Source organism: Rhea americana, unplaced genomic scaffold, assembly GCF_003343005.1.
Source record: "Rhea americana isolate MKP2758 unplaced genomic scaffold, rheAme1 scaffold_458, whole genome shotgun sequence".
Classification (NCBI taxonomy): Eukaryota; Metazoa; Chordata; class Aves; order Rheiformes; family Rheidae; genus Rhea; species Rhea americana.
The window spans coordinates 286,726-300,921 of record NW_028186599.1 but is presented as its reverse complement, the minus strand read 5'-3'; the positions used below and the strand labels follow the sequence as shown (position 1 = coordinate 300,921).

Sequence of the window (14,196 nt, the reverse complement as noted above, 5' to 3'; positions counted from 1 at the left end):
GAACCACTCGGTCCAGGAGCACTCTTCTGGGGTACAGACGGTGGTGGAGAGTGTGGTGGTGGGGGTGACGGTGGGTGTGGACGTGGGGATGCTGGGTATAGTGACAGTCGGTGTTAGTGTTCTCATCGTTTCAGTGTATGTGGTTGTTTTTTGTGTTTGTGTCGTACTTTCTGTTGTAGTTTGCGTATGAATATGTTCTGTTTTTGGTGGAGTTGGTGTAGTAATCGTTGGCGTATGTGTGTGTATGCTTAGTGTTTGTGTTGGTGTTGTTAGTATTGTTGATGTAAATGCTGTTGATGTGGTTCGAGTACTTGATGTATGTTGTGGTGTTTGTGTTGTTGTATATGGAACTTCTGTCGTAGAACATGGTACTGTTTTATTCATACAGCACTGAAATCGGAGCATGTAGTTATAGCAAATTGGTGGTAACTGGTCTTTGTTGTAGCATATCAACCCTTCTTCTGTGTTACATGTGATGTGTTGCTCCAGGAGGGGATAGGGTGTGTCAGGAAACCTTACCGCTCTGCATTCCACAGCTTTTCTGTTACTACAGACTTGGTATCCGTGTTTTTTTATGTTCTGAATTGTATCAAAATCTCCATCATCATATCCAGATCCCGGGTAGCTGACATCATACCACTTTGACCATTCACATACTTCTTTAATACAAAGAGGAGCTGTTGAAGGAGAAGTAGTGACAGGTTTTGTTTTTTCTGTTGTGGATGTGCTTGTGGCTGTCGCTGTAGCTGTTGAAATTTTGAAAGTTGTGCTTTCAGAAGTTGTAACAATTGGTGTTAATCTTGTCGTTGATGAAAATGATGTAATTTCTGTAGTTGTAGGTATTTGTGTAGAAGTTTCAGTTGATGCAGTTGATGTTACTGTTGTTTGACAGTGGCTGTAGTCTTCACAACAGTATACCTTTATTTGATAATTAAGACATATATGCAATTCACCTTTTTGGTCCTCATTTCTACAGATAAGCCCATATGCTACATTGCAGTGAACAACTTGGCCAATTTCTTCAATAGATTTGTGTGGATATTTCTCTGCTCTACATTGTATTTTTTCAGGGTTTCTGCAAATTGCTTTTCCAGCAGCTCTAATATCATGGTAAGTTTCAAAATCTCCCTTGTTGTGCAAAGTTGGGGAATGGACATCATACCATTTAGACCATTTGCACTCAGGTTTGCAAGGTACTGTACTGGATGTTGTCTCTGTGGAAGTACTTGCTGTTGTTCCAAGAGGTTTTGAAGAAGTCGTTACTGTTTCTGGAGTTGTAAGTGTGATTGATGTAATACTTTCATAAGATTTCGTGGTTACAGTTGTGTGAGAACATGGTACAAAAACACAACATAAGACTCTGATTTCATAATTGTAGCACAGTGTTGAAATTTGATCTTTGTTGTGACATATAAGTCCCGCTGTTTTACTGCATTCTAGTTTTTGACCAAGTTCTTTCAGTGGTATGTTAGGAAATTTTTCTGCCCTGCATTGAATAGCCTTTGGAGCTTCACAGACTTTATAACCTTTAGCTCTCAAATCATCAAATGTTTCAAAATCTCCACCATCGTAGCCAGGCATTCGCTGATTCCCATCATACCATTCTGACCAGTCACAGACTTCATGAACACAGACTGATGTAGTTGGCGACACTGTGGATATAAAAGAAAAAGATAATCAATATATCTTAAAAATAAATTCCTGTAGGTATTCTCTCTTTTTGTGTATAAAATGGACTGAACATTTTTCTAACATTATTTGCTTGCATTATGAGCCTATAATACATCAGTTTAGTTTGCTTATAATTTAATATGAACCAGAACAGAGAATTCACCAGCCAGCTTTTAACTTAATGACACACTTGAAACTGTCAATTCAAAGAGGATGCCAATTATCTCTTACCAAGTGCTGAAATAAGACTCAGGTACCAAAGTGTAAAAACAAATCTCTCTAACATAAAAGTACATAGTTTATACAGTTAGCAAAAAAGAAAAAAGAAAAAAAAGCCTGAACCTCACATTTTTTTTTTCATTTTACTCAGTGTAATTGATTGGTTTGTACCTCGCATCTACATTTATTTGTCCCTCCTGAGTGTCAAAGCTCTGATTTAAACCCAGTGGAAATCAGTGGAATGAATAGCATTTAGTTTCCCAGTCTATGCATTAGGATTCATAGGTACTTTTTTTGTTTATTTGTTCCAGATGAACTGATTCCTTATGAAATGCTGCATTTGCTCCTCCATTTGAAGTTACAGGATGACTGATGAAGAATTACTAGCATCCCTATGCTGCCATATTGCACATTAGCACTAGTCTTAAGAAAACATTTCCTGGCTGGAGAGCAGTCCATGAACTTTTGTTTTTTCAATACAGGTGAAGTCTCATTGTGAAATGGCTGAAAAAATGAATTCTAGCTTTGGTCATGGCTTCTGTGATCTCAGAACTTGTAGTTCTGAATTTTATACTAAGCACATTTCATCAAACATCATGTGGTCAGCCTAAAGAATACTGAACAGGAATTCTGGAAGTGGTAAGTTCAATATATGAATGTCAGTGTCTGAGCAATCCACTTACTGCTTTAATTACAAATACCATGAACCATACCAGCAATTTTAAAGAAAGCAATTATTTTGTTATTTAATAGGAAAAAATAATGAATGATTTATTCTTTCCATAAAGATTATTCCAGGAGTCACTACCAAGATAAATTTTAATAGAAACGATATAAAAATAGTTAAAATTAAGTGTGGAAAATCTGATACTATTTTCTTATCATTTGCTATGAAAATAAACAAAAGAATACTATGAAAGCAGTGTGCAGTAGTTTCCACTTTGGTGTTTCAAARTGCTTTTACATTTTGTAGTAATTTGATTAACAGATGCTGACTGAAACCAAATGCTAATAAGAAATGAGACTGACTGTCATGTATTGAGGTTATAGTAATTCATTTAGGTTATAGCATGGGCACAGTTTGGTATCTACAACAGAAGCAACAGAAGATATACCTGTGTGAGTAGTGGCAGGTGGTATAGTGCTGAAATGAAATGGTGTTGACATTGTGGGTGATGTTATGATTGGACATTCATAGATATGCCTTTCAACTGTCCCATTGGGACCACAGGTTGCAACAATGCATCCTCCTGTGCCATCTGTAGTATTGTAGATCACATCTTTATAGTTGTATATCTTTCCCTCGTAAATGCAGTGGCACGCTGTAAATCAAAAGAGAACGTTATTGGTAGGTACCTGAAACATAGAGCAGAGAGTTTCAAATGAATCCTATTGAGATAAAAACAACTTTGTAAACATACCATATGCATCGTATTTGCAGTTTTTGCCACTAATTGTGCATTCACTGGAAAAGAAATAGGAAACAATGAATATCAATATATTGGTTATTGACTTTATTTCACTATTTTAATTTTTCTGTTCATTTAATTTTGTTATTCATGATGTTTTTAAATGTAGAAAGACCCTATCTTTCTCTGCTTCAGGTATTCAGTTCTGCTGTACAAATTCAAGTTAGGTAGGATCACTCAGGTTGTCAGACAAGAAAGACAATTCTTATATGCCAGCATACTTAGCTTGGGTTATCTCTTATCTCTTAGGGGGATGAGATCGCTTATCCCCTTGAAGGGAAAGTGCAGTAAATGCAGCATTTGAGAAAGGATTATTGTATTGCTGATGTTGAGGTTATCCCACAGAGAATTTTCCCCAGATAATCCAATAAATCACCTATGAGAACATCTGTTTTTAATGGGGATTTATCTGTTATTTATTAAGAACTGATTCCCAATATCTATCTGTACACTGAATAAACTTAAGTGAATATAGATATATATTTTAACAGGTGAGGTTTAGTACTATTAATAGCAGAGCTGATGTAAGGCAAAGCTGTCTATGAACTGCAATACATGCTATGAAAGTTGCATAAATGCTTAGATAGGCTTAGCACTAAGCTCCTTGCTRTCTCTGGCTTCACTGCTCACATTATTCAGTGTAGCTACTTTAAATACACCTCAGGACATGAGTTAACAGTTTCTAACTTTGTGCTACTTGATAGAAGGCTTGTCAGCATTTGTCCCAATATGTATAGCTATATTCATCAGTTCTAACAGAATAGGTAGGAATACTTGCCGATGGTAGCAAATACATAAGTACCAGTAGAATAACAGAAACAAGCTTTAAACAATGAAGATCAATTGTTTACTGAGCTCTAAATAATTTCACGTAATGGTTTTAGGGATAACTTGACAAAAGTTCTCTGACTATTGCTGTAACTATAATTATTAATTTTTTCTTACTTAATAAGAAGAATTTAAAGTTATATCAGTGAACATACAGAAGGAGTACTAAACTAGTCTCTGTGCAGTAAAATGTTTTACCATGCCATTATTTTACTTCCTGGAAACAGAAGAAAATTAGACATTAACTAATAACTATGGCTTGCATAGTTCCTGTTAGTAAACAAAAAATTTAATGCATGTTGAGTTATGTTCCAATCACAACTTTATTCTTTAAAAATCTTTACTTGTCCTACCATGATTTGCAATTCTCCTTTGAAGGCATCCCCATTCCTGGCATGTAACGTTTTCCATTATCATCATAACAACCACAATATGAAACACAAGTCATGGTTTCTTCATCAAAATATGGTTCATTGTTTGGACAATGTGGATAGCAGCCTGCAAAAACATGAAAGTTATATTGGCACTAGGGCTTTCACAGGTAGAAGTAACTCTACATCTTTTCTCCCCACATGACTCCTTTTGGTGAGAGGAATTTCACCCTCCATTATTGCTATCCCATCAATTGCATGTTGAGCTTTGGAACATTTTTTCTCATATTCATTCCAAACAAGTTCATGATCCATTAGGGAATTACATACTAATTAAAAAATCTCCTCTTGCAATTTCTAATATAAACATTTTATATATTGAGTAATATGAATTTTGTTCATCATAATCTATTTGATCTTTTTGTAAGAAGAATGAGATATGCATAATTATCCTTACCTTCCAAACCCCTCAGCTCATGAAGGCATTTCCCACTTGGGTTGCTGCAGGTCTTCATACAAGGGGCTCCACATGGCTTGTAATGCCATTCACATTCCCCTTGTGGATTGTAGTAATCACAGAACAGAGCTAGAAGAATGAGAAATGGCAGAAAGATACATTTGATTTTTTTTTGCCCCGAGGTCCTTCACTACTATAATTTTGCTGGGTAAAAATCCCATGTCATTAGCATAATTATGTAAGAGGTGAACAGTATGTCTTATTTCTAATTTAGTGTGATTATCATACTTTGACCATACTTTGAGACCAATAAGGTTATAAGTCACTGAACAGTTACACATAAAACATTAAAAATCAATTAATTAAAGCACTGATTTTAGCTAATATACACTAATATTTGTAAATAAATGTTTGTGTATGTTAAATAAAACCAAATGTAGACAGCCGGGAGCACCATATAGTGCTCTAATTTACCAGTAGTGCATCATGAGCAAGTAAATAGTACACTAGACTAGAGACTGAAAAAATTACCAGTGCATGATTTCATTTTAATAAGGTAGATTGGCTTCCACTGATACACCCCACTTGCTTTGTGTTACTTTGCTGCATCTAGAAAATAGCAATGGCTCTTGCAAATACAATTTTATCCTCCTTTCTTTCTTCTTCCTACTTATTTTCCTTTTTGACCTGTGTTTTCTTTCTCTCTGGCCTCCTTCAGAAAGTAGTGTGGTGAAACTCACGACAAATGGATGGGGTTCGCCATGAAATGCAGATGTCCAACTCATTGCATGCTTGAGCGTAGGCAGCTACTGCTGTACAGAAGCATTCACAGTCTCCCCCAGTGTCACAGGCACAAGCATCATTCACACACGCTTGGTAATATTCATTTGGTTCAACCTGTTGGAGAAAACATCTGAGTTTAGTTTCCTGCATTTGTCCTCTTTGAAAAAGAATTTTCTCACCTAAAATAATCGAGTAAAATATTTTGAATTGACACCTCTGTGTATATAGGAAAGAAAGGTGAGAAACAAACTATGAGGATGTTTTGAAAAATCAATTGAAAAATTTAGAATACAGCTATTAATAATAAGTCATAACGCTAAGAGTTATCTGATGTTAAAGACACTTTTACAGAAATAAATGTTACTTCAGCAGATTCTAGCACACAGTCACAGACATAAGGCAGCTGCTTTAGTAGAAAATGGTGCAATTAAAAATTAAAGATACCCTGACATGTATCTATGATTGTCCCTTCTAAAAAGAAGTGAGCTGATAGTATTTCTTCCACTATCAATTTCCTAGGTGTACTAGTTTATGTCAAAGCTGAGGAAGTGCAGGTAAATATCTATCATTTCTATATAGTCTCCTTGGAACTTGCTATAGCTTCACTTTGTCTAGTATGGGCCAATCTAACTCCTATTGTATTATACAGCTATCCTACCTAAAAATTAATGCAGCTCAAGAGGATTTCAGAGTGAAGATTTGTCATACCTGGGAGTGACACCTCGCAAAAACTTCACTGGTGATGATGCTGCATTGCTTCTGTGCCCAGGAGCTCCTGTAAGGGTTCGCAGCACAGGGATTCTTGGTACGATTAGCGTTTGGGCAAGTGGAAGACACTTTCCAGCTGTTGCCAAACTCCAGCACATTCTCTACCACTGACTGACTGCGAGTAGTGAAATCATTGTTCCCATTGCCATCATAGTTTCCACAGAGGCCACAGACATGTCCCTGCATGGATGTAAACACAAAAGGAGGGAGATCAGTAAGGTGTAGTCTCAGTAGCTGTGAGGAACAGACCTCAGAATGAATCTAATTTAAGCTTTAAGAAGATCTCTTTAGTAACAGTCTCAGACAGCCTCATAAAATGAGTTTCATGAAGAGGTGCCTCTAACTTGTTAGAAAAGATAAGGAAAGACGCAGAGTACACTCATGTTTTATTGTTGTTAGTATTGAGTTAATTAGTTTTATCCAATTCTGAAGATACTTCTTTACTCTTATTTATTCATATAGCTGTAGTTATGCAATTGCTGAATAGCATAATTTATGGAAAATGTATCATACAGAATCTAAGTCAATACTACAAAGATAATAATACAGAATTGCCTGTCTTTCAATCTTCCAGTTGTAGCCTAACTTTCTGATATTTTTTGAGATATAACATGAAAATGAGTCAGAAAAAGTTGGCTTCAGGTTTTGGCTTTTAACATGTACCTTAAAATCAGGGATAAGTTTGATGAATATACTGGTTTTTTTGTCCCACATGAGTATTAGACCAACATTAGTGTCAACCACCATGTAGATGCCCATGGAACGGATTTGGAATGGCATTTTTCCTCCAGGTGTCCTCTGGATGACATCAGAACGTCCATCACTGAGCACTAATTCATAGTTCTGGGACAGGAACAGAAAAAGTCAGAAGCCAATTTAAAAAAGTCAGCTGTTGTGTCTGGTTTTATATATTGGCAGTAGCTATTGTTGAAATAACAATTCTATTACCATCAAAATTATTCAACAGCCTCATTTTAGCAATTTCACTGTATAATCCCCTCCTTTGATTTCTATAGCAGTGAGTGGAATTGTTGGCAGTGAGCAAGGAAGTATAATAATGTTTTCATTGTCTTCATTGACACTTTTGCAATGTAATCTATCTGGGAGAGGCTACTCCATCATTCCAGTACAAAGGCCCTGGGCACAACTTATGAAAAAAAAAATACTTACCTCCAGGAAAACTTTAATAGACTTAGAGCAGGTGGTTCCTGTGGTACCACATGGAATGTTCTCAGTGATAACTCTGAAGGTTCCCTGATTCAAACTTTTTTTGCCACAGTAGTTCTGAAAAAGGGAATGATATTCAGTGTTAATGATGCTGGGTCTGAAAATGGGAATGATATTCAATGTTAATTAAGCTAGGTCATTGTAGGAAAACTACTTCAGCAGTGCAAAATCCTAGGAAGGACTCTGTTACCTGGACCAGAACGTATTCACAGTCTCCTTCAAAATCGAAACGCTTGCCATCAAAGGTGGTGTAATGCCCATCTCCATAAACAGAACAGGTTTCTAGGCAAGGTTCTTCAGAGCATTGCCATTTTCTGTTTCTACATGTGCTATATGAGATGAAAAGCACTCCAAATGTTAGAAACAAATATATACACAATATGTATACATTTCTGCACACACGTTCTTCAACATTTAAAATGTAACATCTATAATGAAAAAGTTTGCTTATTCTCAGTAGAAACATAGCATAACTCCAGTAACAAAGGCTGTGTTACTTCATTATATCATGAATCATTTCAGTTAGAAAAGATTTAAAATCTGTCACGTTTCAGAATCTTGTTGGATGCATTGAAATGTAGGGATTGCCTATAACCTGAGAGGTAAAAAGTTTTATTGACTATCTCTAATGAATATGAGAGCATCCAAACMATGTTATTCTTCTGACCGCTTGCAATTTCTGTGCTCTGTGGCACTGTAAAAAAACAAAAAGAGCTTGCTTCTTAGTAACTAAGTGGAGCATCTTACATAGGATTTCATTGTCAATCATAAATATAGACGCTATGAGAGTGAAAAGTTGTAATTCACTTTGAGCTTAAATAGTATTTGTCAGTATGTTCTTACCAGTTGTTGCAGCCAACTCTGATTGATTCTCCTGGGGGGTAGGAATCCCCATTGTGAACACATGGACAGTCTTCTGCAGCTATACAGCCACCCTTGCCATCCAACACTTGGTTACCAGGACATACACAGCCAGAGACACACTGCGTTCTGTACTGTAAGGACCATGCAGAAAACATGACTTGATATAGTGCCCTGATGGAAGAGTCCATCTACAGTTGGTAATAGAAGAGAAATCTACTTTAATATGTTTTTAACTGGGTATAAAGAGCCTGTACTTACGCATTCCATATCCAGAGTCTGACAGCTCTTCTGGCACTCAGCTCCTATCATGTCTGAAGTGGTGTTGCCACAGTCAATATAGAACATGGGAGGTGTACAGACTGGAAGAGAGAAAAGCCATGAGAAATATGAGATCAAACGTGTTTATACCTTTGTGTTTACTTAATGCAGAAAAGCCTTGAACTCCTTTGTGAGATGTGCCTTGCTAGGATATATTTGACCAGAAGAGAAACTGAATGTTGTTTTGTGGTGATGCCCATCTTTTTTGTGCTTTTATTGGATTGCCCATGGAAAATAACATTTAGCTAGCTTCATGCAAATCTTTATTTCAGCAAAAAATCCCAAAGTYTGGCTTTCAGTACTTTTATGTATAAAGTGTGGAAGTTCTCCTCATATTCAGTATTTTAAGCAGTGATCAAATGTTCTCATCTGGATAACCTTGTTATAACTTATTTCTGCCATCTGAAAATTAAACAAGTGATTCTTTATTTTTCAGAAATGTCCTCTATGTTACAATGGTTATCAGTTCATTTTCTTCATTGATTTCAGACTTGGACAATTTGTATCATTACAACAAAAGAGAGCTAACCGAAAAGTGGGAAGATGGAAAGGGAGAATTAAAGAACATCTTAGGTGGTATGTTACCTGGTTCTGGTTTTTCTCCAATGCAGCTCAGCTTTCCATGGATGCAAGTACTATAAGAAAATGAAAGGAATTATATTTGCTTCTCTTGTTAGGTTTCAGTTTGTTTCCTAAGGAATTTGAACTACTGAAAAATCACCATGTGGTAAAACAGAGAAAACATGTCCTTTAGCAGAATTGTTTGTGCTATTTACATGTATTTTATGTTAGAGCTGTCCAAAATACAAGTATGTTTTATATAAGGACATGTTTGCTCAATCCATTTGCCTGATTAAAAATTGTCCTTTAGTGTACTCCAGATTCCACTCATACTGTTAATTCTAATAGAATTATCGAACTTGTGGTATCTGCTCCTATAGAAGAAGTCTTTTAAAGTCAGGGATAAGAAAAGTATAGTTTGTTGGATTACTACGCCAGTCTAAATGCAATCTTATAAACACAGGTCACACTAATGATTTTCAAGGATTTGTGACTTTTCACATCAAAATTATTAGGAAGAGGAACTCTTTGTATTTGAATAGATTGCATGTGGTATACATGGTTTCACAATCACTCGTATCCATCTCACTTTTCTGTTTATAGATCTCTTACCATACAACACCGTTATCATGAACAACTTCCCCAGAAGGCAGAGAGGTTCCTTTGTAGTAACAAGGACAGCTAGAAGCAGGCACACATTTGCCACTTTCATCCATGTAAGTTCCATTTATGCAGGTGCAGCCATCAACTGGGACAAACTTGATGTTGCATGTGACATCAGGCTCACTCAGAGACCGGCAAGTGGGTTGACAGGAATCAACATTATCAGTGTACGTCAAGGTTTTGGGACATGAGGTGGTGTATTTTTCTTGAGAGAGCAAAATAAGGTGAGTTACATTGTAGTCTATTTAATAATCAATGTAGGTAAAAATACAATATTTGAGGTAAAGTCCATATGGTAAAAAGGGCACTGTGTGTACATACATTTGAAGAAGATGACCACATACTCTGCTGTTGTCCTTATTAGTATAATTTAAATATATTTTGCACTTCTAGAGCAAAAAACCCTATTTACCCCACCCCTTCTAAGTGCTGTAAATATAATTGTTTTTTTCTAGGTCAAAGAAAAAAGTTAAATTATATTAACATATACAGTATAGTTTTTTTTTATGCTTATTTTCCATCTTCCACAAAAGTATTCATTGTAAAAGTAAATTGAGAGATATCCGACTTATTTTAGTTCTCTTGCTATACTTAAACCCAATTTAGCACAGTTTACTGTGGGAATCCTGAATCTCCTGAAAGATGGTCTGTGGGACCTCTAGATGATCATTTTGAAGAGACAAAGGAATGTGGAACTTACTGCAGACATTGCTTCTCCATCCAGTGAGGAGAACTCCTTTAGCAGCGCAGGCCCTGACGTAGCTCGAAAGAGCAGCACACATGCAGTCCTCACTTTTCTCACAGTTACACGTGTCAAACATACAGTTCTAAGAACACAAGATGACATATGATCACAAGCTAGTCATCTTAAAGCTCTTTATATTTTTTAGACTGCCTAATTTGTTAGCATTAAAAGCAGTGCAATCCATAAATGCAAGCAAACATATGCCTGTTTTTCACTTAAAAATTGCCTGGAGTCCCTGCAGAAAAGATTCCTTGAAAGGAGAGATAGCAGTTAGAGGCCCACAATTCCATTTTTTTTTCCTTCTTGATTTTGTTTTTTACCTTTCTAGAGGGTAGTATGTTTTCCAGTTATTTTCAGTTTGTAACTAYGATGGTATATACACATAGTGGAACGTCAGAGGGCTGTTGATGCCACCTGACTTTTAGCACCTCAGATAGGAGGTTGGACTCTACATCAGAGGAATGAAGAAAACACAGTACACTTGATCTGTTGCCATGACAGACAAGGCCACTGTAGTATTGTCATTGAAGATCTTTTTTGAACATATTCTTACAGCTTTTCAATAATAAGGAGGCTTCATAGAATTCCCAGGCAGTCTGTTCCRGAGCTTCACCACCTTGAACTCGTGGAACATTTTTGTTCACATCTTATCTAAATCTCTTTGCTGTTTTTTACAGGCATTTCTTATCTTGATCTTGTATATATGCAAAAGTAAGTGCATCCTGAGAGGAGTTCAGAGCAGCTAAGTTAAGCTCTTGATTAAAGCTTTCGTTATGTGTCTCAGGAGGGGCTGCTTCTGTCCTTTAACCTGATAGAGAGTCCAAGCTCCTAGCTTACTCATTTAGATCAGTGCCTAAAATTATGGGCAGCTGGAGTAGACTGTAAGTTTATCCACCTGGGAATGGAAAGAAAGATAGTTTTGCAAAGGATTAAGTATTATGATGCATATAAAAAATGAACTGTTGTCCAGAAAAGGACTATCATGAATATATTATTTCAGACAGGTCCTTCCAATTGGCAAGTTATTCCCTCAGGTGTTTGTATCAGGAATCTGAGTCTCATTCTTTTAAACAGGAACAAGTTATGAGCCAAGTACCTTCTGGTAAACTTCTGGATTTACTGTTGAATGACATTCGGTGAAAGGTCCTGTGGTATCAGAGAGCAGTCCGCACCAATGCTGAGCATACTGGTCTGTGAATTTAGAACATATTAAGAATTTCTACTATGCTTCATTGTCTAAATTCTTTTCTCATTTAACTATACTTCATGCAGGGAAATTGCAGAAGCTTAATTTTAAAGTAGAATTCAGCTTTACATTTCCTGAAACAAGAGCTGTCTTCTGCTTCTTCTATACAGAAATATGAGTCTTTAATAAATTGAATCCAATCAATTCATGGTACTTGCCATGGAATAAACTAAACACCTGTAGCTGCGTTTTGAAAAAGAAGATTCCCACTGTGCACTAGAAATGCACTAGCTCAGCCTAGAAGCCAGAAGGGTGGCTTGTGGATGCTCAGATGGTTAGTGTTTCATTGGTTGAAATAAAGCCTAATTGCTATGAACCRATGAATTGTAAGTCTGGTTCACAGTTTGGCAGTGAAAAGATTACACTGGCTCCAACCTTCAGTGGGCCAATTCCAGAGCTGCTTTTCTGTGTGACACTCAGTGATTTCCTGGAATGGATCCCTGGTATGCTGTATGGTTCCAGTTCCCCTTAAGTAAATCAGCAAAAACAACACCTGCTTTCTTAAACCAAAGGAATGTTCTTGAAGATYACAAATCATATACCAGACCTAAGAGTTATTATTTATTAATGGAACASTTCTAGTGTCTTCTGAGGAAAATAGTGTGTGTGAAAATAGTCCACTGTTATTTCAGCTTAAATGCTTAGTTTTTGATCAGCTTATTTCTTCTTCCCATCTTAAAAGAGAACAGGAGAGGTTCCTATATGCTGAGCTTACCATTTTCTATGCTGAGAGTACAGGGATTCTCAAAGGTGATTTTGGCATCAGGACAATCAGCCCGAGTTTTCCACGTGTTGCCATAGGCAGCTGAAGTACCCTCTATTACTCCACTGGTTGTTTTGAAGTCATCTGTCTGGATGTCATTGAAGTTGCCACAGAGACCTAAAAGGAAGTGGAAGGGCTGTGAAAGTCTCTGACAGAATCAAGCATAGCGAGAAGGCAGTTGTTAACATTAAAGGTCACTTACCACATGTCWGCCCTTTATGTGATGGGTCTAAGTTTATAAAAAGTTGCATGATGGGCACAAGCTGAATCTCTAGCTGAAGACCAAAGGTTGTTTGTAAAATGATGAAGAAAGATGATGGCCTGAAGATGGTAACATTTGCTAGGGATGAAGAATACAACAGATATAGTTTCATATAGACAAACCTTGTAACTTCAAGAATCAGAGATTAAATTCTGTTTGAGTTCCTTGGGCTTGCTGAAGTGTAACCAAAGGTTGAACTGGCTTTAGATGAACTAACGTAATAACTTTTTAAAGTCAAAGACAAAAACCGTCACAAAAGTCTTCCAAAGGAATTTACCTGCAGAGAATGGCAGTTGTGTGTAGATCATATTCACAAATACACTGCCAGAAGTTTGGATCACAATGTTCTGTTCAAAGGAAAAGGCAATTATTAGTAACCATGAGCTGGAAAGATAAAACACATTAGAAATGTTTTTATAGCTAGTACTATTCAGGATAAAGGTAAAAAAGTGGAGGAGGGGCTTTGGGTTTGGTGATTTTCTGATTCCTATAATATTTATTATAATGGCTCATTGACTGTTAAACAAAAAGCAAAGATAACTAAATGATAGGAAACTACGAGGGTCTTGACTTCCAATGTACATACTTTATTCTTATTTTTTATTTGATCAATGTTCAAATATGATAAAAACAAAAATCAATGCAGTTTTCTTATCTGTGCTGTTATGTGTCATTTRCTATCTATTTGTCTATTCAGTTTGGAAACATCCGTGCAGAATGTTAGGTGCTTGCATTTGCTACTTACAGTTTGTCCTCCACTTATACTGACGGCTATGCCCTTGAGGCATGTCTCAGTGTCAGTCAGGCCACACTTGTGAATCTCTCCCAGAACAGTGAAATCATTGCTGTCACAGAGCTAGAAGAATAAAAAAATATGCCCAGTGTTTTAAAAGGGATCACATTCAAATAGTACTCTTAGTAAAGTGAGTCTTTTAAAATACTGTTTGTTCCTTTTCTTCCTGCTCACATATACTTATRTAA

General features: G+C 36.5%; 1 protein-coding gene across 1 annotated transcript in view; it reads right to left on the bottom strand.

Moving 5' to 3' along the window:
- Positions 1-35: 35 nt before the first annotated feature.
- The window catches only part of LOC146589441 (mucin-5AC-like), a gene marked incomplete at its 3' end in the record, with an annotated part of 74,903 nt that continues 60,742 nt past the window's right edge, over positions 36-14,196 (bottom strand). Inside the window, exons 12-31 of the mRNA XM_085316227.1 lie at positions 13,961-14,071; positions 13,493-13,562; positions 13,156-13,293; positions 12,906-13,070; positions 12,041-12,135; positions 10,900-11,026; positions 10,149-10,404; positions 9,561-9,610; positions 8,916-9,016; positions 8,637-8,788; positions 7,984-8,122; positions 7,737-7,850; positions 7,230-7,409; positions 6,507-6,746; positions 5,756-5,912; positions 5,016-5,144; positions 4,541-4,685; positions 3,312-3,355; positions 3,006-3,212; positions 36-1,652 (exon numbers count right to left, since the gene is read on the bottom strand). Coding sequence (XP_085172353.1) covers positions 36-1,652; positions 3,006-3,212; positions 3,312-3,355; positions 4,541-4,685; positions 5,016-5,144; positions 5,756-5,912; positions 6,507-6,746; positions 7,230-7,409; positions 7,737-7,850; positions 7,984-8,122; positions 8,637-8,788; positions 8,916-9,016; positions 9,561-9,610; positions 10,149-10,404; positions 10,900-11,026; positions 12,041-12,135; positions 12,906-13,070; positions 13,156-13,293; positions 13,493-13,562; positions 13,961-14,071 — 4,237 coding nt within the window. The remainder of the gene's footprint in view (positions 1,653-3,005; positions 3,213-3,311; positions 3,356-4,540; positions 4,686-5,015; positions 5,145-5,755; positions 5,913-6,506; positions 6,747-7,229; positions 7,410-7,736; positions 7,851-7,983; positions 8,123-8,636; positions 8,789-8,915; positions 9,017-9,560; positions 9,611-10,148; positions 10,405-10,899; positions 11,027-12,040; positions 12,136-12,905; positions 13,071-13,155; positions 13,294-13,492; positions 13,563-13,960; positions 14,072-14,196) is intronic.